The sequence below is a fragment of the Dama dama genome, chromosome 18, assembly GCF_033118175.1.
Source record: "Dama dama isolate Ldn47 chromosome 18, ASM3311817v1, whole genome shotgun sequence".
Lineage (NCBI taxonomy): Eukaryota > Metazoa > Chordata > Mammalia > Artiodactyla > Cervidae > Dama > Dama dama.
Window position 1 is genome coordinate 14,592,379 of NC_083698.1, and position 24,580 is coordinate 14,616,958.

General features: G+C 41.5%; 1 protein-coding gene and 1 non-coding gene across 2 annotated transcripts in view; both read right to left on the reverse strand.

Moving 5' to 3' along the window:
* COL28A1 (collagen type XXVIII alpha 1 chain) overlaps positions 1-24,580 on the reverse strand; it is a 180,349-nt gene that overhangs the window by 52,853 nt on the left and 102,916 nt on the right. Inside the window, exons 25-26 of the mRNA XM_061164958.1 lie at positions 21,271-21,339; positions 18,677-18,745 (exon numbers count right to left, since the gene is read on the reverse strand). Coding sequence (XP_061020941.1) covers positions 18,677-18,745; positions 21,271-21,339 — 138 coding nt within the window. The remainder of the gene's footprint in view (positions 1-18,676; positions 18,746-21,270; positions 21,340-24,580) is intronic.
* Positions 8,772-8,878, reverse strand: LOC133073150 (U6 spliceosomal RNA). Its single transcript, XR_009696860.1, has one exon. It is a non-coding gene; the product is annotated as a U6 spliceosomal RNA (small nuclear RNA).

Below are 24,580 nucleotides of genomic sequence, written 5' to 3' on the forward strand. Positions count from 1 at the left end.
AACTTTCCTTCCAAGGAGTGAGCATCTTTTAATTATCCAGGGGATCTTCCCAACCTAGGAATCAAACCTGGGTCTCCTGCATTGTAGGCAGATTCTTTACCACTGAGCCATCAGGGAAGCCCACAGCATAGCTTATCTCCCACCTTTAAAAAAAACTTCCTTAATCGCACATCTCACTCCCTCTCTTGGTCCTTCTCTATGTTTCCCTTTTCAAAAGTGTTGCCTGTATGTTCTGTCTTTACTTTCTTTCCCACCATGATCTCTTTTTGCAACTTTTCATTTTAAAATAATTTCAAACTTACAGAAAAATTGCAACAATAACACAAATGTTTCCCATGTTCTTTTCAACCAGATTTATCAACAATTATTAAGATTTTCCCCTATGTTTTATTCTATGTGTGTGTGTGTGTTTATGTGTGAATGTGTGTGTATAGTTGACAATACCCTCCTTCTTAAAACACTTCACCTGGCTTCCAGGAACCACCTCCTCTTGGTTCGCTACTACTGGCTACTTCTCAGTTTCCTTTGCTGTGTCCTTTTCACTATAAAAGCCTCCTTATGCTAAGGACCCAGGGCCCACTTCTTTTTTCAATGTGTATTCACTCCCTGCATGTTCTCATCCACTCTCAAGACATTAAATATTATCTGTATATTGTTAAATGTGTATCTCCTGTCTTGATCTCTCCTCCACACTCTAGATTTCTATCCCCAAAATACCTACATAATAGCTCTGATGGAGGTCTAGCTTTTTGTGTCCAAATCAAAATTTTGGACTTTGTGAGCTATTTTTTCCATATTAACCCACCGCCATTTTCCTGTAGTTTCTCCCATCTCAGAAAGTGGCAACTCCGTCCTTTCAACTGTTTGGGCCACAAATCTTTGCCATCCTTAACTCCTTTATCTTATATCCCCCACATACAATCCAGAATCTGGCTTACCAGTTCCACTGGTGGAATCCCTCACTGTTTCCACCACTACCACCCTGAGCTTAAACCACCACCATCTCTTACCTGCACTTTGGCAATATCTCCCTACCATAACTTTTAATTTAACTTTCTGCTTCCCACATGCTGCCAGGACATGATGGGTGTCAGGTCACTCCTCTACCAAAGCTCTCCACTGCTTTCTCATGACTCCTTGCATCCGAGGCATCCTGTCCTGATGTTCTTCAGGTACTGCCAGGCATGGGTTCTTATCCCAAATCCCTCATTAAGAAGCCTCAGAATTCTTCCTACCCACTACTTGAGCTTCTACCCTGTTTTTCAACCTGGAATGTCAAGGGCCAGGGATGCAGAACAAAGAAGGACAAAAAATGGCCAACAAGGAAGTGTTCTGGCAAAAGAAGCAAAAGCAGGTGGTAAAGGGATTCTCCCTCCCAACCGGAGAAGTGTTGCACTGAGTCTTTTGTTCCTTTAATTCACACTTTCACCTCTACTATCAATACAGCTGATAACTCTGGGAGGCTGTTTGTTATCCACATTGGCTGATGTTATTAGGATTTAGTTCCAGTTCATGATTCATCAGCACAGCAACCAGGGTTAAACTTAAGGATATTTTGCTTCTTGTCAAGGCTGTCCACAATGCCATCATGTTATGCAATGAGAAGTGGTAAATTATAAATACAAGTATTTTATGGCTCAGAAAACATGGGCTCTTCTAGACGTGTGGAATACACTTCAGTCTCACAAGTTCCCAGTCCCATCTCCTACACCAGTCTTTACCCAACACTCTCAACACAAACACATTTCCCTACTCAGCATGTGAGAGAATGCATGTAGCAGATGTCTCAGATGGAGAGAAATTTGCTTTATAAAGATGTTTATAGAATCAGACTCTGTAGACTTGTAGTTTTCACTGTGGGTGAGATAAATATCAAGTCAAAATATTAAACAAAGTCATCTTATCTTTTGTAAGGTAAAGAGCCCACAAACCTTATCCACTGGTCCCTATTTTCTTCTCCACTGCATGGTATGATCTTTTTAAGAAATAATTTAATTGATTTATTTTATTTTTTGTTTGTGCTGAGTCTTCTCTGCTGCACAGGCTTTTCTCTAGTTGCAGAGAGCGGGGGCTGCTCTCTAGTTGAGGTGTGTGGGCTTCTCATTGTGTTGGCTTCTGCTGTTGCAGAGCACAGGCTCTAGGGTGCTTGGGCTTCAGTAGTTGGTGCATGTGGGCTCTGTAGTTGTGGCTTACAGGCTCTGGAGTGCTGGGTCAGGAGTTGTGGCACACAGGCTTTGTTATTCCCTGGCATCTTCCCAGATCAGGGCTCGGACCCATGTCTCCTGAATTAGCAGGCAGGTGTTTTTCACTGCTTAGCCACCAGGGAAGCCTTGATCTTTTTTTTAATTAAAACATCTTTTTGGTATATGGAAACTCTGTAGCATCTAATCTCCACTTGTAGGTGTTTTACTGAACCTCACAGGCACTTCTGTCCCCTACATTCAGGTCAGTGCCCAGCACATGGCAGATGCTGACTAATATCTGTTGAATGAATGCTCTGGAAACAGGCAAGATGATAAATATTGAGGAGAGCTATAGACAGGGCTCATTTTTATTAGATACCTATATGTACCAGATGAGTTGGTTGGATGGCATCACCAACTCAATGGACATGAGCTTGAGCAAGCTCCAGGAGTTGGTAACGGACAGGGAAGCCTGGCGTGCTGAAGTCCATGGGGTCACAAAGAGTAGGACACGACGAGTAACTGAACTGAACTGATGTGCCAGGCATGTGTTAGCCGCTCAGGATATGAAAACAAAAATATAAGCCATCTGCCATCTCACAAAGCTCATGGTCTGGTGGTTAGGTAAGAGAACAAGCACCTTTGGTAGAATGTGTGAAGCCCTGTGGTGGGGCTTATCCAGTGGGCCATGGAAACACAGGGTTAAGATGATGGGGAGAGCTTCTGCAGGCAGTGCTGCCTAGTGTGTGCCCTGACAAATGAGTAAGAGAGAGCCTGCTGAAGTAAGGGGTAAAAGGGATCTCCCCGAGAAAAGGGAACAGAATATGCAAAAGCCCTGGGGCCAGGGAACACAGCTTTCACTGGAAACTAAAAGGCTTTCAGTGTGATTAGATCTTTTGAAGCTACAGGGTTGAGAAGACTTAAGATTGGGTGCCTAGATCATACAGACTATTGCTAATTTTTTTAACTGATCTCTTTGCATATGTGTGTTAGCTGCTCAGTCATGTCTGACTCTTTGTGACCCCATAGACTGTAGCCCACCAGGATCCTCTGTCCATGGGATTCTCCAGGCAAGAATACTGGAGTGGGTTGCCATTCCCTTCTCCAGGATATCTTTCTGATCCAGGGATCGAACCTGGGTCTCCTGCACTGCAGGTAGATTCTTTACTGTCTAACCCAACTGGGAAGCCTTATCTCTTTGGGTACATGTTAAAAATGCTTTAGATTTATTTTCTTGATATATAAATACCTACAGGTTTTAAAAATTATAAAATAGATTTTGGATAATATATTTGCAACCATATCTTTACCATGGATGAAGTTTAGTTTAGTTTAGTTATTATGCTTTCTAATGGCCAACAGAAGACAGATACCTCTTTTACTGGGCTTTGGCAGAGAAGTCAGGTCAAAACAAATGGTACTTCTGTCACATGTATGTGATAAACCTCACAATTTCATGATAGTGTATGAGCATATAATTATCACAGATTGAGGAGAGAGAAAGGGATGAAAGGGAGACAGGCCAATGCAGAGGGGAAAATTCCACCTTTGTTCTCTTCAGATGCATGATGAGACCATATGTCTAGGGTTAGGATGTTTTATTTTTGTGCCACAGTCCAGATATAAAATATAGCTCAGTATGGTTCAATAATTCAAGATTCAGTTGGTATATTTGCAGTCAGATTTATCTATCTGGCATCAATTTTGTCAGAGTATTTCCTACTACAGAGTATTTCCTATGTTTCTGTTTGCAGACACAGGCTCCTAGGTATAAATCCTTTCCGAGAGAATTAAATTTATGTAAACTAGATTATAAAACTTAGATTTTCAAGTGCCGTTCATAACTGCCTCGATTCCTAAATAACTTTCTTAGTTTAATCCTTGTCCTACTACCTCTATCCTCAGACCAGCAGTCACCATTATTCTTTTTAAAAGTCATATCATGCTGTTGGTCAAAACCCAGAACATTGCTACTCACTTCATTCTGGGTATTACCCAAAGTCCTAACAAGGGCCTGTATGGCTACATGTGATCAGACCCGCCTTCAACTTCACTGATGTTACCTTTGTGACCTCATCTCCAGCCACACAACTGTCTCTGCTCTTCTTTATTTTTTTATTTTTTTATTTTTTTTCTGCTCTTCTTTAAACAAGCTGGGCACCTTCCTGCAACCACGGAGCCTTTCCATGAGCGTTCTCTGCCTGGGGTGCGCCTCTCTCAGAAATCCACAAGCCTGCCTCCCTCATCTCCTTCAGCTCTCTGCTCAAACCTTATCTTCTCCTGAGGCCATACACCTAAAACATCTTCAAAGCTCTCTACCCTCCTTATCCTGCTCTCTCCTTTATTGCATAATAGTTTAAATCTTCAAGTGTACTGTATGACTTATTTATTATATTTATTGTCAATAGAATGCAGTTTCTATAAAGGCAGCAATATTTGTCTCCTTTACTCATAATATATGCCAAGCACCTAGAACAGAGCCTACATATTTACATATGCTCAATAAATACTTATTGAATGAGTTACTGAAATAAAAATCTTGTACAATTAGCCAAGACTGAGTATTAGAGTTAGTGCCCTTAGTTTTGAGCAGGAAGATGATCTGATTTTAAAATTGGTATATAAACTTATTTTCCTTATATGCAGAACAAAAGCATTCTATTTTGGAGGGCATATTGTGTGTGTGGGTTAGTCACTCAGTCATGTCCAACTCTTTGTGACCCCATGGACTGTAACCCACCAAACTCCTCTGTCCAATGAATTCTCCAGACAAGAATACTAGAGTGGGTTGCCATTCCTTTCTCCAGGGCATCTTCCTGCCTGAGGGATCCAACCCGTCTCTCCCACATGGCAGGCAGATTCTTTACCGTCTGAGCCACAATGCATGCATTTGAAAGGCATGTTAGTGTTACTCATTTCACAATCCTGGCAGAGAGTATATGTGCACTATTATTTAAGTATATACTTAGCAAGAACACAGAGCAAATGTGTTTGCTTGACAGAATCATCACAGTAAGGTAATGTAAAAGGGAAGGACAGACTGAGGTCTGTGGAAGATTTCTTTCTTTCTAAAACTAGCATAATAATAATAATAGGAACCATTGACTTAAAACCAACAGGAGCCAGTTGGAGAACTTTCAGAAGACTGGTATTCTAATAGATTAAAATTTTATTTTCTCCTTTGAAATTTAAGAACCACTATTTAAAGTCTTAATTGCATACACCAAAAAGAAGTCTTGTAAAAGCTTACTGTCTTTACACCAATGAATAGGAATCAATAACGAATGCTTTAGTGCTACTCTTTAAATGTCATCTCTATAAATATGAACTCACAGGAAAATCTGTCCATATCCAAGTCTTGTGCTTCCTGGCAAAAACTACAAAGTTGTGAAAATCTAACAACGAAATAGCACTGGGTCTCTCTTTTATTTCTAACTTAATTATTAACTTAAGAGGACCATGGAAAATGGAATGATATAGCATAATAGTTGGCCTGTCTGGTGACAGGAAATGGCAGGCTAAGTTTCTTCTCCTTAGCTCTTTAACTTATTAGCATTGGTCTTTAAAAGTATTAGATTTAGATCCAATCAATCAAGAATTTAATGAATATGTACACTTTGGTTATTGTGGGCAGAACCCACTATGAACACAAAAGAACCACCAGATATAATAATCTCAGGTTTATTCATATAAAACAAGTACATTTACTTTTATAGCATTCATTGTGGTCCTTTTGCATTGCAGTAATAGATAATTGGGTCACAAAGATATACTTTGAAGAAAGTGGAATCCAGCACTTTCTGAGTAAACTTTTATCCGTTCTGCCAACCAAATATACCAACACAGTATACCCTTACAATCTGTAAGAGCAAGGTACTTCCGCTATTAAGCTCTAAGATTTAGGAAAGAATTTATCATTTCACAAGTTTAGAGTCCTCTTGATGATGGAATTCAAGAATGGTTTATTGAACTAAAGTATATGCAAATGAAGTGTTTTCTGTGTTGACAATGTGGTTACAGGTGGAAGTTTACCATCATCTACTATACAACCTTAATGCATTCATTAAATTATTTACTACTTTGTTGATTAATTAAATAAACATTTATTAAGTGATTACTATATGCCAGACACACTGCTAGGTGAAAATTAGAGATGAATGAAAGAAACAAAATCCTTGCTCTCAAAGAGTTTCTCTTTACCAAGAGAAGACAGATGATAAGTAAACGAAGAAACATTTTCAGATGGTAATAGTGTTATGAAAACAAAATGGAAGCATATAGAGTGATTGAGGATAGGGATCAGATGGTGTGGTCAGACACGTTCTCACTAAGGAGATAACATGAAGGGAAGGAGTCAACCATGTCAAAGGCCAGCGTAGGAGAAACAAGAGTGCAGAGGTGCTGCAGAAGGAAGGAACTTTGTTTTTGGAAAACAGAAAGGAAACCAGAGGGCTTTGATTGTATTGAGTGAAATAAAGGAAGATGCAAGATAAAATCAGAGAGACGGACCACATCCAGATCATATTCAGCCTTGGAGAGAGTTTTCTTTCCTTTCTTTCTCTTCTTCCCATTCTTTTCCTCTTCCTTTCAACTTTTAAAATATTGTAGGAAGACTTTAAAGGCTTTTTGAGCAAGAAAGGTATATAGTCTGATTTTTTTTTCTAAAAGAATGTCTATATAGCATGACTGTGTGGACTTAAAAAACTCAAATAGAACATCTAGAACCACACTTCTCTGTCCATGGGATTCTCCAGGCAAGAATACTGGAGTGGGTTGCCATTCCCTTTTCCAGGGGATCTTCCCAACCCAGGTTTCAAATCCAGGTCTCCCACATTGCAGGCAGATGCTTTAATCTCTGAGCCATCAGGGAAGCTGTAATTGAAGCTACAACTGAAGCTAAAAATTCAATGAACTGTTTAAACAACAAATTCAGCACAGCTAAATAAAGATATGGTGAACTGGAAAATAGACTAGAAAAATATCAGCCATAATGTATCTCAGAAAGACAAGATTGAGAATATAGAAGGACAGATACAGAGGAAGAAGGAATGAAAAGATTTAGCTAATTATAGTTCCAGAAAGATGGAGACAGTGTGGGGATGGGAAGACTGGATTGGATTGCTTCAGATTGCTTAATGAAAGATACGGTAGAGAATTTCAGAAATAGTTTTTTAAATGCTTGTTCACAAAATCAGGAGTTCTAACAACTCTTAAGCAAAATAAATAAAAAGAAATCTACATCTAAGTACATCATAGTGAAACTACCCAAGACCATATAAAAAGAGACAGAAAAGTCACAGAGGAAAGGCCAAATTACCATCAAAAGGATAGCTAGACCACCAGGTAACTTTTCAAGAGCAATAATGGAGGCCAAATGATGGGAGAATCTCCCATGCGCTGAGAGGAAAAACTGTGTGCCTAGAATTCTATACTCAGAAAAGTGCGTTGTAAGACGACATTAGGGAAAATAAATGTAGTTTCATGCAAACAAAAACAGAGAGAGGTTGTGCTCGTCAAAATTTCCTCTAAAGGATATTCTGAAAAATCCAAGTCAGGCAGCAGGAGACTGCTTCCAGTATGAGATGCAAGATGGATTAAAGAGAAACAGACTAGTATGTGAATAAATCTAAATAATTAAGGATCGTATAAAAATATTTGGAAGGATTTAAAACTAATTAAAATATAAGGCCACAAGAATAATATTAGGGTAGGGGTTGTGGGGCCAGTGTGAGGAAAGCAGGAGAGACTCCATTTTGTAGCCTGTCATCCATCTTAAAGACAGAATGGAAACTCGGCCTGAGCCCTGCCCAAGTGAGGAAACCGTTGCTAATGAAAACCAGGTCTCCTGGAGACCTCCCTCCCTACAGATGGCAAACGGAGATTGTAGTTGAGGTCAGGCTGCCCCTGTTGGATTAACCATGGAGACATCCCCTCTTGATGTATAATCATTGTCCCCTCCCTTTAGCCTTAATTGTTGGTTCTCCTAGCACCTGCTTTTTGTAAAACTCAGTCATATACAACAAGAAGGTTGCTAACATGTAACCAGTCTCCTGGGGGGGGCGGGGAGTGGAGCAGTAATAACTGTACTCCATTGTCTTAAGTGTCCTCTGAGGTGTTTTTTGCAACTCCAGATTCCACAACAGGGTAATGAAGAGTAAGTATTGAAAAAAGAGGAAGAAAAATTTATAAATTCCTAACTAGTAAAAGAAAAAAATGCAACAGTTAAAAATTAATACATCTTTAAAAGGGAAAGAAAATATTAAAAAAAGAAATGGAATAAGTGGCACAAATAGTTCAAAATTAGAAGGTAAAAATAAACTTTAAAAGTCACTAATTACATTAAATGTAAATGAATTAATGCAGAAGACATACATTGTCAGATTGGTGTTTTAAAAATCCACATATTTGTTGTCTAAAAGGAACATGTGAAGTAAGAGGATACAAAAAGGCAGAAGTAAAAGGATGACAGTAGAATACCAGGAAAATTTAACCAAAAAATTGTAAAAGATAGTACAAAAAGATAGTAACTACATTAATCTCAGGTAGTTGAAACTTGAAGGTCAAAAGCATTATTTTATTTTATTTTTTTTAAATATGGAACGCTTCACGAATTTGCGTGTCATCCTTGCGCAGGGGCCATGCTAAACTTCTCTGTATCGTTCCAATTTCAGTATATGTGCTGCCGAAGCGAGCACCAAAAGCATTATTAACCATAGAATCCTAAAGAAGTCACCATAGCCAATTTCCTATTTTCTTTATTTCCCTTTCTCCTTCTTCCTAATTCCCGCTCTCTGACTTAGAAGCAGACAGTTTTGTTGCCTATTTTTCTCCATTTGTATACTCTCTCTTCTTCTCACTTGGTTTCCTAGGGCAGAGTCCACACCCCATGGACCTATGAGTCTCATCATGATCATGTGAGAAGCATTCCTAATAATTCAAAAGAATTATTGTTTGAAGAATCTTTCACTGGATGAAAGGGAGTTTATTCTGAGGTTAGCTGTCAGTTGGACCACGATGCCCATAAAACTCCACAATCTTTGCTTTGTTAGGGATTCTGTGAGTGGCCTTGAACAGGTAACTTAACTTCCTTTCCTTTTGCTTGTTATATTTAAAATAAAAAGTCTGCAGCTAGATAAGCAGAGATGCTGATAACAAAAAGCCAATCACTGTAAAGACATCTATAAAGGCAAAAACAAGTTTAGATTACAGACTAGTTGGCTACCACTGACTTTCACAGAGGTTTGCGGTACAAAAGAGTATGTCCTTCTACCACCCAAATTGGAAAGGACTTGATAAGCTTTGGAATATGTGACTAGTTTCTTGGTTATAACAGCCTCACCCCAAGGCAGCTACGCACATCAGCCTAAATTTTGCTGTAATTCCTAGCCTTGTGCCTGGTGATTGATTTAAAAGGTCACCAAGCTCCTGGTTGGGACACAACTGTGCTTGGGGAAAAAGTAGTACTTTTATGCTACTTTCTTTTTAAAAATTTATATTATCAAGAAAAAAGACCTCACTGTATATTAATATATCTCACATCTCCAAGGGCCAAGTTTACATCCTCAGGTACGAAAAAATTTTTGACTTTCCCAAATTTAATTTTGAAAGTCTTAAATGGACCTTTTGCTCTCTCTGACATCTACCTTGACTTTGATTACTACCCAACATAGTTATTTCAGGAAAGCCATTTAGAGCTGTGAGTGACCTTGGAACATGACTTAACATATCTGTGCCTCGGTTTCCGAAAGCCTACCTCACAGGCTGGTGAAGCTGGAATAAGATAACATGTGAAATTTAGAGATTATAGTATGGCCCTAGATGTCTCTGCAAGCTCTGATTAGTAAAGGTGCCTCTGACCTCACTGAACAGAAAAGGAGAAACGTATATACTAGTAACTTATTTCTAACCAAGCACTGAAAGGTGGGAAAAAGATAAAATATATTTTATTAATTTTCAACAGTGAAATCCGTGGGCTATCAAGATGGTAGCAGCACCTAAGGGTAATCTCTCCATGTCCTTTACTCAGCTTGGTTTTATATGGACAATATCTGTTACAAGAACGAAAAGGAATACATGTATAGTATTTACATCTTTGTATATTAGATAAGTATGATTGGATGGGCAGGAGGCATGGAGGAAGGGAGGGGGAAAGAAAAAGAACAATCTAAAACGGCAGCATGGAAAAGGAAATAGCAACCCACTCCAGTATTCGTGCCTGGAGAATCCCAGGGACAGAGGAGCCTGGTGGGCTACAGTCCATGGGGTTGCAAAAGAGTCAGACATGACTGACTACAGCATGCATACAAAATGGCAGCATGCTCACATAATTATAAATTATGTAGTAGCTTTAGTATGGAAGTGCTCAAATGAAATTTTTCATATAATTTTTAACTTTTGGCACTAATTTAAATCTTTTTTTTTAATATTCAGCACCAAAATATGGCATTGGATACTATCTTTATTACCAAGACTTCAGTCCTTTTGACTTTTCTTTTGGAATTAGGGAAACCATAGTAAATCTTGGGGCAGGATACAATACATACTTTGGGAAAAAATGACTTGGAAATTAGTTTTTCCTTTTAGGTTCATGGTAGTGCAAGGTATCTGGTAGATATCAAACAGTCTTCTGTGATGGTCACTAGTCACTGCCCAGGGCCTCGTCCATGGTAACTAGACAGTACAAAGAAGCTGGTAATGATGATTCCAGCCCCACTAAATTGAGAGCTTAATATTTTCATTCAAAGTCTCATTGGGAAATAGGCTATTTAAAAAGGAAATTTCAATAATGCGATTAACATAGGAAAATATTGGGTTGGCCATAAAGTTCATTGGAACTTTTCCATAAGATGTTATAGAAAATCCTGAATGAACTTTTTGGTTGATCCTGATGTCATACCATATCCTCAGATTCAGATTCAGGAATTCAAAAACAAAGATACTATCCTTTATCTTAATTGGCCTGAAGAAATGAGAGCCACTTGGCCCAGGAGGGAAATGAAAGTAAGAACCAATAAGTGAGATATACAGATGAGCTCAGAGCCAGCCCCCCAGTTAATAAATGCAAACTGCCCCTGACCTAAGCAACCTGTAGTGTAGAGAGTATTATGGGATCTGTTCTTTAGGTTTTGGTTTCTAACCATGTAATTGTTTTTAATTTGGTTTAAAAAAGTAAAAAAAAAAAAACTTTAAAGGTATGAGGATGACTTCAGTGTCTGAAAATAGATTTGTGGACTTTGATGACCAGACTCAATTTTTAGCCACAGCCCTCCCCCCACCACAGGCACTTTGGCAGGTGTAATCCCAAAACAACAATCCATTTTAAGGTTTAAACTCTGAGGTAGGTCCAATCACTCCTTTCTACATAGAGGAATCATTATAGGAATTTGAAAATTACAATACAGGAAAGCATTAGAAGTTATTGCAGAGATGGTTTCTGGCATAAAGATACACTAAGTTATGCTGTCAACTATACCCCTTATTGTTTCAGTTTAATTTCTAAGTTGTGCTCAGGTTGAATGCAGTGAGCATACCATTACCACAGTTGGTTTTGTGTTCTATTTTTGATGCTGTTGTTAGATTGTGGTCAGGAAGAGGAAAGAAAAATTTAAACTGAAATAGCAGAAAGTCATCATGTTAAAATATGTGTGAGTGTGTATGTGTGAGTTGCTCCCTTAGTAATATTAACACCATCAGACGCATGATTCTGAGGTTCTGAGCTTAGAAGACTAAAACAACTCCTGTGTGTCAGTATACCTTAGCCTTTCTTTGCGTGCGTGCTGAATCGCTTCAGTCTAAGTGTCCAACTCTTTGCAACCCCAGGGACTGTAGCCTACCAGGCTCCTCTGTCCATAGGATTCTCTAGGCAAGAATACTGTAGTGGGTTGCCATGCCCCACTCCAAGGATATTCTGGACCCAGGGATCGAACTCATGTCTCCTCCCTCTCCTGCATTGCAGGTTCACTCTTTACCATTGAGCCAAGGGGGATGTCGCAGGTATTTACAACTTAGTGTCCCTTGAACCTACCCCTGACTTCTTATAAGTGAGAACTTTTCTCCCTTAAGTCAGTTTCATTTCAATGAATGAATCATTTCTATTTCACCTTTAAAGAGGGCAATTTCCCATGCTGTAACAGGTCCACTCTAATAAAATATCTAGTCAGATGGATTCTGGAGGCACCTTCAATGTGATCAGGGTCACAGGGGCAGGCAGGGGGGAGGCAAATGGAAAGCTGGCAGGTTCCCTGTGAGATTCCCACCACAGCACGCTGATATCTGTCAAGCTTTAGCCTTTCTGGTGAAGGGACACCAGAAGGTGGCCCACATACCTGATGCATGGAATTCACAGAATCAGAGTTGCTTCAATATAGTTGAAAAGACTAACAACAACAAAAAAATCTACCTGAGAAATCCCATTAACCTTAAACACTGAGCCAAGAATCTTACAAAGTTCTGGGTTCTACTTTGAATTGCTAATCAGAGAGCTTTGGAGAAGGCTGTTTTCTTTCTGGCTGTTCTGTGCAAGCTGGGCTGACTCACCCACCATCACACCCCTGCTGATTTCCATCGCTGCTGGCTTCCCATGTAATCTCCTGGGACTCTAGCCCTTCCCTTATTCTCCACTCAGCCTAATCCCCACCGGCTCCTCCCAATGTGGGGCTCGCTGTACCAGCTCTGCTTCCTGCCTCTCTTGCCATCCCTGTCTCTCTCCAGCCTTTGAACCACAGCACTCCTGCCGGGTTTCACGTGGCCCTCATACTTTGTCCCTGGCTCTGCCAAAGACAGGAATGAGCATTTCCTGTTGTTCCCTGGTCCCACTACACCCCCAAGCCTCCTCCAGCTCTTTGGCTAGTTCTCAGCATTTCTACTCAAGGCAATTTCTAAATTATCCACTGGTACTTCTGCTGCTGCTGCTGCTTGAAATAAGTAAGAAGACAGCAAGACTCTGAGGGTGGTTTTTTTTTTTTTTTTTTTTTTTTGCGGGGTGGGGGGAACAGAATAAAAGGAATGATAAAGCTGGACCCAGTCCTTGTAAGCCAGGTGACTGCGCCCCACAGTATTGGGAGAGAGACAGGCATTCTGGAAGTTGCCATGGAGACCACTCTTGCTTTCTGTTTTCTTCCTGAAGCAACAGCATACTTCAGAATAATATGTAACTTTACATTTTCCATCTTTCCTAAAAGCTGGTTACATTTTGCCTGGCAGCAATTGCCAGCTCTTTAATGAACCCTGGGTTCCTCTTATTCCCGGGCACACAGTTTACACCGCCTTTCTGTGAGACTAGCTCTTGCCGATAAAACGTGGGCCAAGGTGCTGTGTGTCACCTCTTGGCCAGGACTTTTAGGAAGCAGGTGTGCCTCTTCCACACCCTCCCCTCTCTGCTTGCTGAATGTAAGTGGTAAAGAGACCCCCGCCAATGGAGAAAACATAAATGGAAGTTGAGATTCTCTGAAATTCTATGAGGAAGGAAATTGTCCACCAATGAGGACGACTCCCTCTGGTGTGCCACGTGAACGAAAACCTCCATTGTGTTTCAGCCATTATATGTTTGGTGGTCTTTTTGGTACACATGCCAGGCCTACACTAATTAATGCAATCAGTGTTTTAGGTTTAAGAGCATTAAATCATATGAATGTCAGAATCTGGGCCTTCATCCTAGAAAATACAAGAGGGACAAGTAGAAAGGGAGGGAAAGCAGGAAGAAATTATAATGTGAATAACTCCAACCATTTACTGCATGTGTAACCATGCGTTGAACCTTGTTTTAAACACATTACACATACGGTCTCATTTAATTTCATTTCCTTGCTGCTTCATTTCCTGTAACAACTTTAGAAAACAGTACTATTATTATCCCCATTATTTAGATGTGGAAACTGAGGCAAGAGGTGTAATACTCAGGAAACCATGATTCAGATCAGTTGATTCCATAGCCCGGGCTCTGATTGAGTAACCACTACTGCATACTAGGCATTTTGTACAATTTTATCTTCACAACACCTTGCAAAATAGGCTTTATTACCCCCATTTTAAAGATGAGTAAGCTTTAAGGTTCCTCAAAGATAAAAAGCTTATACAACTAGACAGATTCAGGCCAAGGTCGTATTTGGCTCTCAAGTGCATTCTCTTTCTGTCAGACCCTTAAGGTCAGAATCTAGATAGAGCAGTGAGGTCACTGGGCCTCAGTTTCCCTCCACTTCTGGGCCCCAGGAGTCTCGGGGGTTGATATGTTAGCTCTGTGACCATGGAACCACTATAGTCATCACGCTTTATCAGCTTTGGAGATACTGGGATTTCCACCCCAGAGTGTTCACCAGATTCCCCCAGCACGTCATCAGGGCCGTTTGGTCACACTTGATAGCAAACTGGCAAGGCCTGAAATATTAGTCAGCCCATCCTTGGCCACAGCCTAACTATAGGGAGTATTTCCTCAGTCAATGAGAGATCAGTCATGTTCAGGCCTCAGTGGAGAATGGAAACCAGTGGCATAGAGGCTCATTCATTTAGTGAATAAAGGGTTTACACACAGCTGGAGTCATAGTCTAGTCCACACCTCTGTCTTGGAAATTCATAAAGTCATAGAGGACCACCAGGAATCCTATTTTTATAAAGACCTCCTGATTCTCTGAGGAAAACAATTCTCTGGGCATGTCAGGGCTGACTGACTTGAACAAAGGTGGAGAGAAGGCATGACTCCTGAGTAGAAATGCAGAGTGGAGGCCAGTCACTTCTGTCTGTCCTCATCCTTGGTGTCTTCACCTTGATGACCCACCATCTCAGTCACTCTCTCTTGGCCCCTCCAGGGCTAGTTGACACATCAAGCCGTTCCTCAAGACCAAGCCCCATCCTTTCGCCCCTCCTGACTTAACTGAGGACCACTACTGCTCTGACGTAACGGAGAAAGGGATCAGTGCTGGGGGCTCACGGTGGGACAGCGCAGTGGCATCACGTAACCCCCGACCTATGATGTGAACCTGAAGGGCGAAGGCCACCGAGGGGCCAGAGAGCCAGTGTCTCATATTCATGCAGACGATTAGCAGACGTTTGTGGTTGAGAGAAAGGACTGGGGCCCCTGGACGAGCTGGAGCTCACCTCCTCCTCCCCTCCACGCCTGCAGTGTGGAGCCAGCCAGGCCGCAGCGGGGACTGCAGAGCCGTGGTGGGAGCTGGCTGTGGGGTCCCGGGGAGTGAGCCCATCATGTTCTCCCGGGTTCCCACAGCAGCGGGCTTGGGTGGTCCCAGAGCCCTGGGAGGGGCAGCAGGAAAGGGTGCCCGGAAGCTCATGTTTTCCACACTGAGAATCAGAAGATTACACAGGGGTACGGGAGGGGGCACCCCCACACTCCTTCTGGTCATGCCCATCCCTTCTGTAGATGGCAGACTGAGGGGGTCTTGGATAAATACCTGCCTGATCATGTCACCCTGCTTTGACTTTCAGTCACTCTAGGCCTGACACCAGACTCATTACTGTGGCCTACAGGACTCTTGCCTAACCCTATAAACCCATTCATTTCACTGTGCCACCCCCGCTAGACTCTCTGGAGCTCAAAAAGTGATCATTTGATGTCTCTAGTCATGAAATTAAAAGACGCTTACTCCTTGGAAGGAAAGTTATGACCAACCTAGATAGCATATTAAAAAGCAGAGACATTACTTTGCCAACAAAGGTCCATCTAGTCAAGGCTATGGTTTTTCCAGTGGTCTTGTATGGATGTGAGAGTTGGACTGTGAAGAAGGCTGAGCACCAAAGAACTGATGCTTTTGAACTATGGTGTTGGAGAAGACTCTTGAGAGTCCCTTGGACTGCAAGGAGATCCAACCAGTCCATCCTAAAGGAGATCAGTCCTGGGTGTTCATTGGAAGGACTGGTGCTGAAGCTGAAACTCCAATACTTTGGCCACCTGATGCAAGGAGTTGACTCATTGAAAAAGAGCCTGATGCTGGGAGGGATTGGGGGCAGGAGGAGAAGGGGATGACAGAGGATGAGATGGCTAGATGGCATCACCAATTCGATGGACATGAGTTTGAGTAAACTCCGGAAGTTGGTGATGGACAGGGAGGCCTGGCGTGTTGTGATTCATGGGATCGCAAAGAGTCGGACACGACTGAGCGACTGAACTGAACTGAAACCCCATTAGGACAAACTTCACATCTTTTCACTCATCGTTTTATTCTGTACTTAGCCTATTTGTCTGACATAGATGGTGCCCAATCAGTGTTGGTTGGTTGGTTGAATGCATGCGCACTCAGTTGCTCAGTTGTGTCCAACTCTATTTCCCCACAGACTGCAGCCCGCCAGGCTCCTCTGTCCATGGGATTCTCCAGGCAACAATACTGGAGTAGGTTGCCATGTGTGCCCTCCTCTAAGGGATCTTCCTGACCCAGGGATCAAACCCATGTCTCCTACGTCTCCTTCACTGGCAGATGAGTTCTTTGCCACTAGTGCCAGCAGAGAGCCCCTGATTGGTTGAATAACTGAATGTAAAGCCAATATTCTAGGAACTAAGGTGGAGCAAATCATTTCTGTGATTGCAGCCTGAGCCCCTTATTTCCACCATGGTTGGGATGAGATCGAGAGACAGGGTACAAATCGGGCCCTAATGTGAAAATTTAATAACAAGGACTTCCATCAGAGTCTCTTGAACAGACATGCCAACAAAAGCAGATTTTACTGATTCAAATAGTTTTTTAGAAAGGGGTGTGAAATAGATTCAAAAAATGAACATAAGAAATGAAATTTCGCTAAGCATGGAGCCTTAAAATGACTCGGAGGAACACCACCAATTTGATTTCTCAGTTCTCTCCCTTTTGAAGGGATGGTACGAGTCAGGGTCAGAAAAATGGGGTGGGCATCCTGAGAGAAATGTTTGCCCTGCTGCCAGCAGGATGGCAGTATGTCTAGAGGAGGCTTGTGAGGCCGCCTTGGTCCAGGCTCACTGCCAGCAGCATCAGGCCCCAACCCTCCGTGGAGAAACTTCTCTCACTTCTGATAGGACTGGATACGTGGCAGTGTTCATTTTGGTTCTTTCCTTATGATGGTAGTTTTCCCAGCATAGTTTCACTCAGGAGGGACTTTGAACATGGCCCAACCTGGGGGGCACAAGGAAGGCCAGGACACCAGGTGAGTCAGAACTGATGAGGATCAGTTACGCACAACTCAAGAGGCCCCTTTGTTAATAAGGAAGTAGTTCCCAGATAACAAAGGGGAAAGGCTGGCAGAGAATTTAACACGGCCGTGATAACCAACTCATAGCACACGTGAACTGAGCCAATTCTGGGCTCATTGCTCAAGCAAACTCATAAATTCAAAACCATCTTTTAACTGTAGAACTTAAAAGATGAAGTGTGAGAGATGCCGTTTACAAGGAAGCAGGTTTCTGCTGGTTGCCCAGTGCGTGTATGCTACTGGTGTTGTTAACTGGCCTTTGCTTGGGTACTCAGCCCTACAGATGGACAACTGTTATTTAAAAGACCTGCGGTGGAAGCCCTAGATGTTGCATGATAGATTGGAAGGTTTAACACAGATTCAAATGAGTTTTGCTCTTGACAGAAATCACTCTTAACACAGGAGTAGGTGGTTTAATTTCAACACAGGATTTTTCACATGTATTATCTTCAGCTCCTACTGTCTCCCATTTACTAAGAAATTCTGCCATCCAAAAACGAGTTTGTCTTGAATGTTTCCACTTTTTTAGAGTCAATATCAGTTACCCACGAGGGAATTACTCTGTTTTGAAGCTTAACCACTGTAGTTTATTTGAGGGGAAACAAATAGAATGAGAGTGAGCCAGTAAAAAATAAATACATAAATCAACACATTAGAAGAGGGAACTGTTTAAATTACACAGTAGCCTGTGGATGCCAAATTCTGTCTACTGGGGCGGGGAGACCCTGGGAGTCCCATCTCATGAGATAGGCCTGTTGTGGTGGAGACAGAAATCAAGCAGAATGCAGTGGTTGTAAACACTAGTAGCACAGAGTTGGGCTTCTCACCTGGATGCTCAGAAGAATCACATGGGCGGCTCTTAAACCCACAGGACTCAAACTCTGCCCCCCCAGAGATTCAGATGTCCTTCTTCTGGGGTAAGACAGCAGCATTATTCAAAACCTTCCCGGGTGATTCCACTGTGAGCTAAAACTGGAAGCTTGGGCATCCCTGGACTAAGAATGGAGGCTGCAGGTGAGGAAGGTGAAGGGAGCACATGCAGTGGGGGCACAGACTCCCCGCTCAGCTCAGAAACCGACAGAACTGCAAACCACCGTAACTGTTCAATTTCTCTCCAAGCTACTTATGTAACGTTAAGCATTTGTGGAGCAAGTGTACTTATCCCATGTTTCCACTTTCGGACGATGCCTCTAAATATCGGATGCTATTTTAACTGCTGAGCTTACATTAAGTCCATTTCTTAATAGCCGTATTTTGTATTATCCACAACCTCTTCTCCCCCTCGCCCTAGTGCGCTGAGAGGCGACCCTGGCACAATTCCATTCACTTACTTTGATTCCTTGTAATCCATAGCCAGGGGAGCCAGGAGGGCCAGGCAAGCCTTTCTGCCCAATGTCACCCTATTAGAAGACACAGAGATATCGGAGAGAAGGGTAAGGAGATTTAGAAACATGCAACAGATTACTGCTCTTAGCTTCATTCTCACTTCAGTCTTTCCATATTGATATAAAGCAGGGTTCTTCCAAAAATTTTAAACCACACAATCCTTTCAAACATTTTTACATGTAATCCAGCTATAAAGCGATAAGGCAGAACTGCTGGATGGAAGCAGGAGTGTTGGCCCCATAGCCTTGCCTGCTTGGGCTCCTCCTGCTGCCCTAAACACCAGGCGTTCAAACACGGCTCACACCTAATTCTAGGTGGCCTTTACTATGTTGCACCATTTCAATGTAGCATATTAAATCATGGGGGTTGAAGTTAAAGATTCAGCAGGTTTCCTTGCTGGCTTAGTGGTAAAGAGTCTGCCTGCCAATGCAGGAAAATCCCTGGATCAGGAAGAAGCCCTGGAAAAGGAATGGCAACCCGCTCCAGTATTCTTGCCTGGAGAATCCCATGGACAAAGGAGCCTGGCGGGCTATACAGTCCATGGGATCACAAAAAGTTGGACACGACTGAGTGACTATCACTTTCACTTTACTGTGTTGCACAATTTCAATATAGCACGTTAATTCACAGAGTTTGCAGTTAAAGACTCAGCACCTATTGACATGGATCAGACTTGAATTTTTAAGAAAATATGTAAGTGAAGCAAAAAGTATGTCAGTTCCCATTATATGTTCCTTACAGCATAAGTTGACCCCATGTTTCTTGAGGAGAGAGCTCTGTGGTCAAGTAAGATTGGGAAATGTTTACACCATGGATGTGCCTCTCCTTATAGATCCCTGGGGCAGGTGAATATTAAAGTAATATTAATTGATATTAATTAATATTAATATTAATTAAATTAATAAAATCAATAATTTTAAATAATTAATTAAAATTAATGTTAATTAATATTAATGGGGCTTTAATATTAAAGCCTCTAAGAAATTCCACATAGAAAGATTAGTTTAACTTTGTTTATCCCAGAAGTTCCCTAATTAGCATTTTGGTGAAACAAACTTTCAGGAATCCCAAGTTAATCAATGTTACTTTGTAGGTCAGTCTTTTCCTTTGAACTATGGGAAAAATTACTTTACTTTTTTCTGATTACAAGAAGAACTTATTGGGGATAAAGTAAAAATAGTAGTGAAAATTACAAGAAAAAAAAAAAACCCATCATTCCATCACCCAGTGATAACAACTACTATCATCTCAGAGGGATCTCCATCCATTTAAAGGGATCTGTATGGTGAAGAAATAGCCCACTGTCACAATGGAGTGGATGGACAGAAAAAGGATAAACTAAGAATCTTGGTAATTCTAGGATCCTCAGTCAAATCTTTGATTCACAAAGCTCTCTCTCTTTCCTCTCTGAAAATAAGATTCTAATTCACTTCTGTGCATTTTGGCTCTGAATATACCTGTCTGTAGTTTGAATTTGTGATGGGTGGCTCACTGAAACCTGTTTTCCCTATGAGTATGTCTGATATTTCTTTGTTATTGTTAAGTCATTAAGTCGTGTCCAACTCTCTGCAACCCTGTGGACTATAGCACACCGGGCTCCTCTGTCCATGGGATTTCCCAGGCAAGAATACTGGAGTGGGTTGCCATTCTCTTCTCCAGGGGATCTTCCTGACCCACAGATCAAGCCCGTGTCTCCTGCATTGGCAGGCAGATTCTTTACTGCTGAGCCACCTGGGAAGTGGTATTTCCTTACCTGCCTCTTTGAACAAATCAAAGGAATATTTGTTGAGCAAATGAGTGAGCAATTAAAACAGGGCTCCTCAACCCCAGCATAATTAACATTTCGAGCTGGATGATTCTTCACTATGGAAGGCTGTCCTGTGCATCCCAGGCGTCAACCCACTAGATGCCAGGAGCCCTCCTTCCCCAGCGGGACTTGACGCCCAGAATGATTCCAGACACTGCCAAAGGTCCCCCTGGTGGAGAGGGGAGGACAAAATCTCCCTTATTGAAAAATACTGGATTAAAGGAATAGAAGGATAAATAATCACCAAATTGGAGGTGACAAAAGGAAGAGAAGTAGAGTGAGAGCAAATGGAGCCAAAGGAAGTTCCTCTCGGTTTCTACGGGAATGACAAATTAGACTCTTGCGCTGGGGCCCTGACGGAGTAGACTGCACACAGGATACAACAGATCCATCACCTGTTACAAGGTGACCTGAGGCCCCTCTGGCCAAAGTAAACACATGCTCCTTAATGTTAGCACAGCCTCTAAGGAACCTGGGACTATTTTGAGCACTTTGCAATCGCTTTTTAAAGAGGCATTAACTTTCTAATTTCTTTGGGAGGAAGCAAATACCTTTATATACTTAAATGTTCTATTTTACTGAAAGTTCACATGATAATGAACATGTAAGGCCCTTCACCAGTATCAAGAAAAATAAATCAACATGATGTGAGCACTTCCTGTGCATTTAATGTTCCCTTGGTCATCTGGATGGTACCTGACCCTCACCCAGAGCACAGACCTGCGGACTCACCTTTGGCCCTGGGGTTCCTATGCCCCGAGGCCCAGGGGGGCCTGGAGGGCCTCTGACACCAGGATCTCCCTGAAAAAACACAAATGAATGACAAGTTGTTGATGTAGGAAAATGCTGTGTACCATATTTCATGTAAAATTTCATATAATGTTTCCTGTGAATTTTCATATTCAGAAATACACTTTAAAATCCCAAACCCTTGAATTTGACTAAGATAATAATCTTTTCTTCCAGATCATTTTTCTATATTTGATCAACAGAGTGTTATCTCTCTTTGTTTTCATTTCTTATTGCCATTTATCAAACCAACTGATGGGGGTTCATTTCAAAGCAATCAAGTTAATTAGCTTCTTGGCAACCTTAATATATACTTTTTGGAACTCACTTCTTGGGATTTTGGAGAAGCAATTACTGCCATTGTGAAGACAGGGAGAAAGAAGAGACAAGAATAATAATTTTTTAAAAAGCCTTAAAAGTTATAACCTTTCTGAACTAGTTGTTCTTACATTTTTACGCAACAATGATTATGCTACTTGGGCTCGAGATTGGCTTTAGGACGCTCCTTCCTCTAGAGTGGTTGTGAGTACACAGTGGGTTCTCTCAAGGTTTCAGATTCATCAAAGCATGACGTTTCATAATAGGCAACCACCACCAGGAATAGGCTTCCCCGGAGGCTCGGTGGTAAAGGATCTGCCCGCCGGTGCAGCAGACCCGGGTTCAGTCTCTGGGTCGGGAAGATGCCCTGAAGGAGGACATGGCAACCCGCTCCAGTATTCTCGCCTGGGAAATCCCATGGAGGAGCCTGGCGGGCTGCAGTCCACGGGGGTCGCAAAGAGTCAGACACGACTTAGCAACTAAACAGCAGCAACAATCACCGGAAAGGTGGTGGGGTCTGACCGGGGTGGGGCAGGTGGTTAGATCTATTTGAGGTGTGAATAAGGGAAGAGGGGGGGAAACGACGACCTCTTCATTAATCACTCTCAGTGTCCCCAGTAGTGTGTTCTGCGTGTTTTTATATGATACTTGGTATTATATAAAACTTAGTATTCACAAAAATCTTTTTGACGACTAACTTCCCTAACTTCTCTGAACCTTCGTAAATCCATCAGACACATAGAAAATCGTATCTACCTTTCATGGAAATGACAAGGAAGGCAGACACAGAATGTCGTGCTTCTATCATCTTGTCTAGCATACAACAGGCACTTGGTAATTGATAACTCCCCGCCCCACCTCTTGTTTTTTAAAGAAGGAACTGAAGTTTGCCCAAAGCTGCACAGCTATTGAGAGGCAGGGCTGGGAGGATGTGGAGAAACAGAGCCCGTGTTTGCTGCTGGTACAGCTGCTTTGGAAAATAGTTTGGCAGTTTCCTTAAAAGTTCAACATAATTTTATCATTTGATCTAGTAATCTCACTCCTAGGTATATACCCAAAGAAAGTAAAAACATATGTCTACACAGAGACTTAACATATGAATGCTCTTAGCAGAATTATTCATAGTAGCCCCAAACTGGGAACAACCAGAATGTCCATCAACTGGATAGACAAAATGTGATCTATTCGGCAGTTAAAAGGAATGAACAATCGCTGCACACAATATAGATGAGCCTCAAAAACTATTCTTAATGAAAGAAATCAAATACGTGAGACTACATATTGAGTCCATGTATATGAAATGTCCAGAAAAGGCATATCTATAGAGACAGAAAGTAAGTCAGTGGTTTCCTGGGGCCAAGAATAGGAGCACAGAAGGAGGATTAACTATAAATGGACATGAGAGATCTTATTGGGGGATGAATATGTCCTAAAACTGATTTGTGATGATGGCGATATAACTTAGTAAATGTACTAAAAAAATCACTCAATCATACACTTAAAGTAGGTGAATCCTATGACATATAAAATATGCCTCAATAAAGTTATAAAGAAAGAAAGCCTAGATCCAATCTTTGAACCTAGACTCCCAAGCTCTTTGTCCTAGGTTCTGTTTTGTCCACGTCCTAATTAGGAGCTAAATAACCAGCTTTTCAACAGTTCAAAAATCACAGATTACAAGAAATGATTGCATTGTTTATCTAGAAAAACATCCCATCTTTTATTTAGCGTCACTTTCTACTTACAAACCTTAAAATATTTCTATAGGAAACAAGGCCTAAAAAATGGGGAACCTTTAAACTTTATTATTGAGTTAGTTCTTTTATTCCCTACTTTTTAATTACAGTTTTCCCTTTTGCTTGCAGGCAACTTTTATGATTCTGGTCTTCTACCTCCATCTCTTCCACTTTTCCTTAGCTGCTTTTGAGACCACAGTTACTAGTTCTCTCTTTAATACCTCTCTACTTCTGATTCCCAACTTTTAATGACATGAAGTTTCTCCGAATTTAAATGATCATGCCTGTCATCAAGAGCGCCAAGTAGAGAATATGACCTTGTCCTGTATTATACACATTTCTATTATCTCTTCTTTCTTTCTTGTGTACCTCTGAAATACCTTGAAAAGGGATATCTATAAATTCACCAAGTAAGGGTCTCCAGTGATACCTGACCAGTTCACACACTTGCTCCTTTTTCTCTTCTATTCAGCTCCCATGACCTTCACCCTTTAGGAATGTCTGATGGTTAAATGCAATAGAACAGCTGCCCCTGAGGACACCTTATTGCCCTCTGTATATCTGAACCTTAGCCAGTGAGCTTTAACAATGTGATCCGTGTCATCTGTGGTACTCCAGTGTTTACCTCAAACAAGCTGTCCATCTATTTTTCTGTATAACTGTTGACATATAGCTATGTTTTATCTATCAGAGTAGTCTTTTGTAATCTCTTGATCTACGCTTTTATGAATCTGATAGACTAAATTAAGTCTTAACACATTCTGCAGGTATTAGAGTTGGTCAGTAACATATTTTAGGGTAGTTCCTTGGTGTTCATGGACCAAATTTTCAATAGATGGGAATAACAAGCCCTTAATGAGCTGTGTAAATCCACATAGACCATGTCTCTCTGCTCTGGTGGGGTCTTAGAAATGTATCCTGCCTTTTGTTCCACAGCATCTGTCCATGCTAGCCTACAACACCAGGTGAAAGTGCTTAAGAGGACTGTAGTCAGGACTCATTTCACTCGTGGAGAGCCCCAAAGGTATCCAAGAGGTGCATGTTCTATGATATTTTTAGATATGTAGTTTTATGGTCAGTGGATAGAGTGACATCCACAAGTAAGAAGACTTACAACAGGTACTTGCAGAGCTGGACTTAGCTTCCCATGCAGGAGCTGAGGTTATTGGAGCCTGCAGAGGGAGCTCTTGCATTAGGAG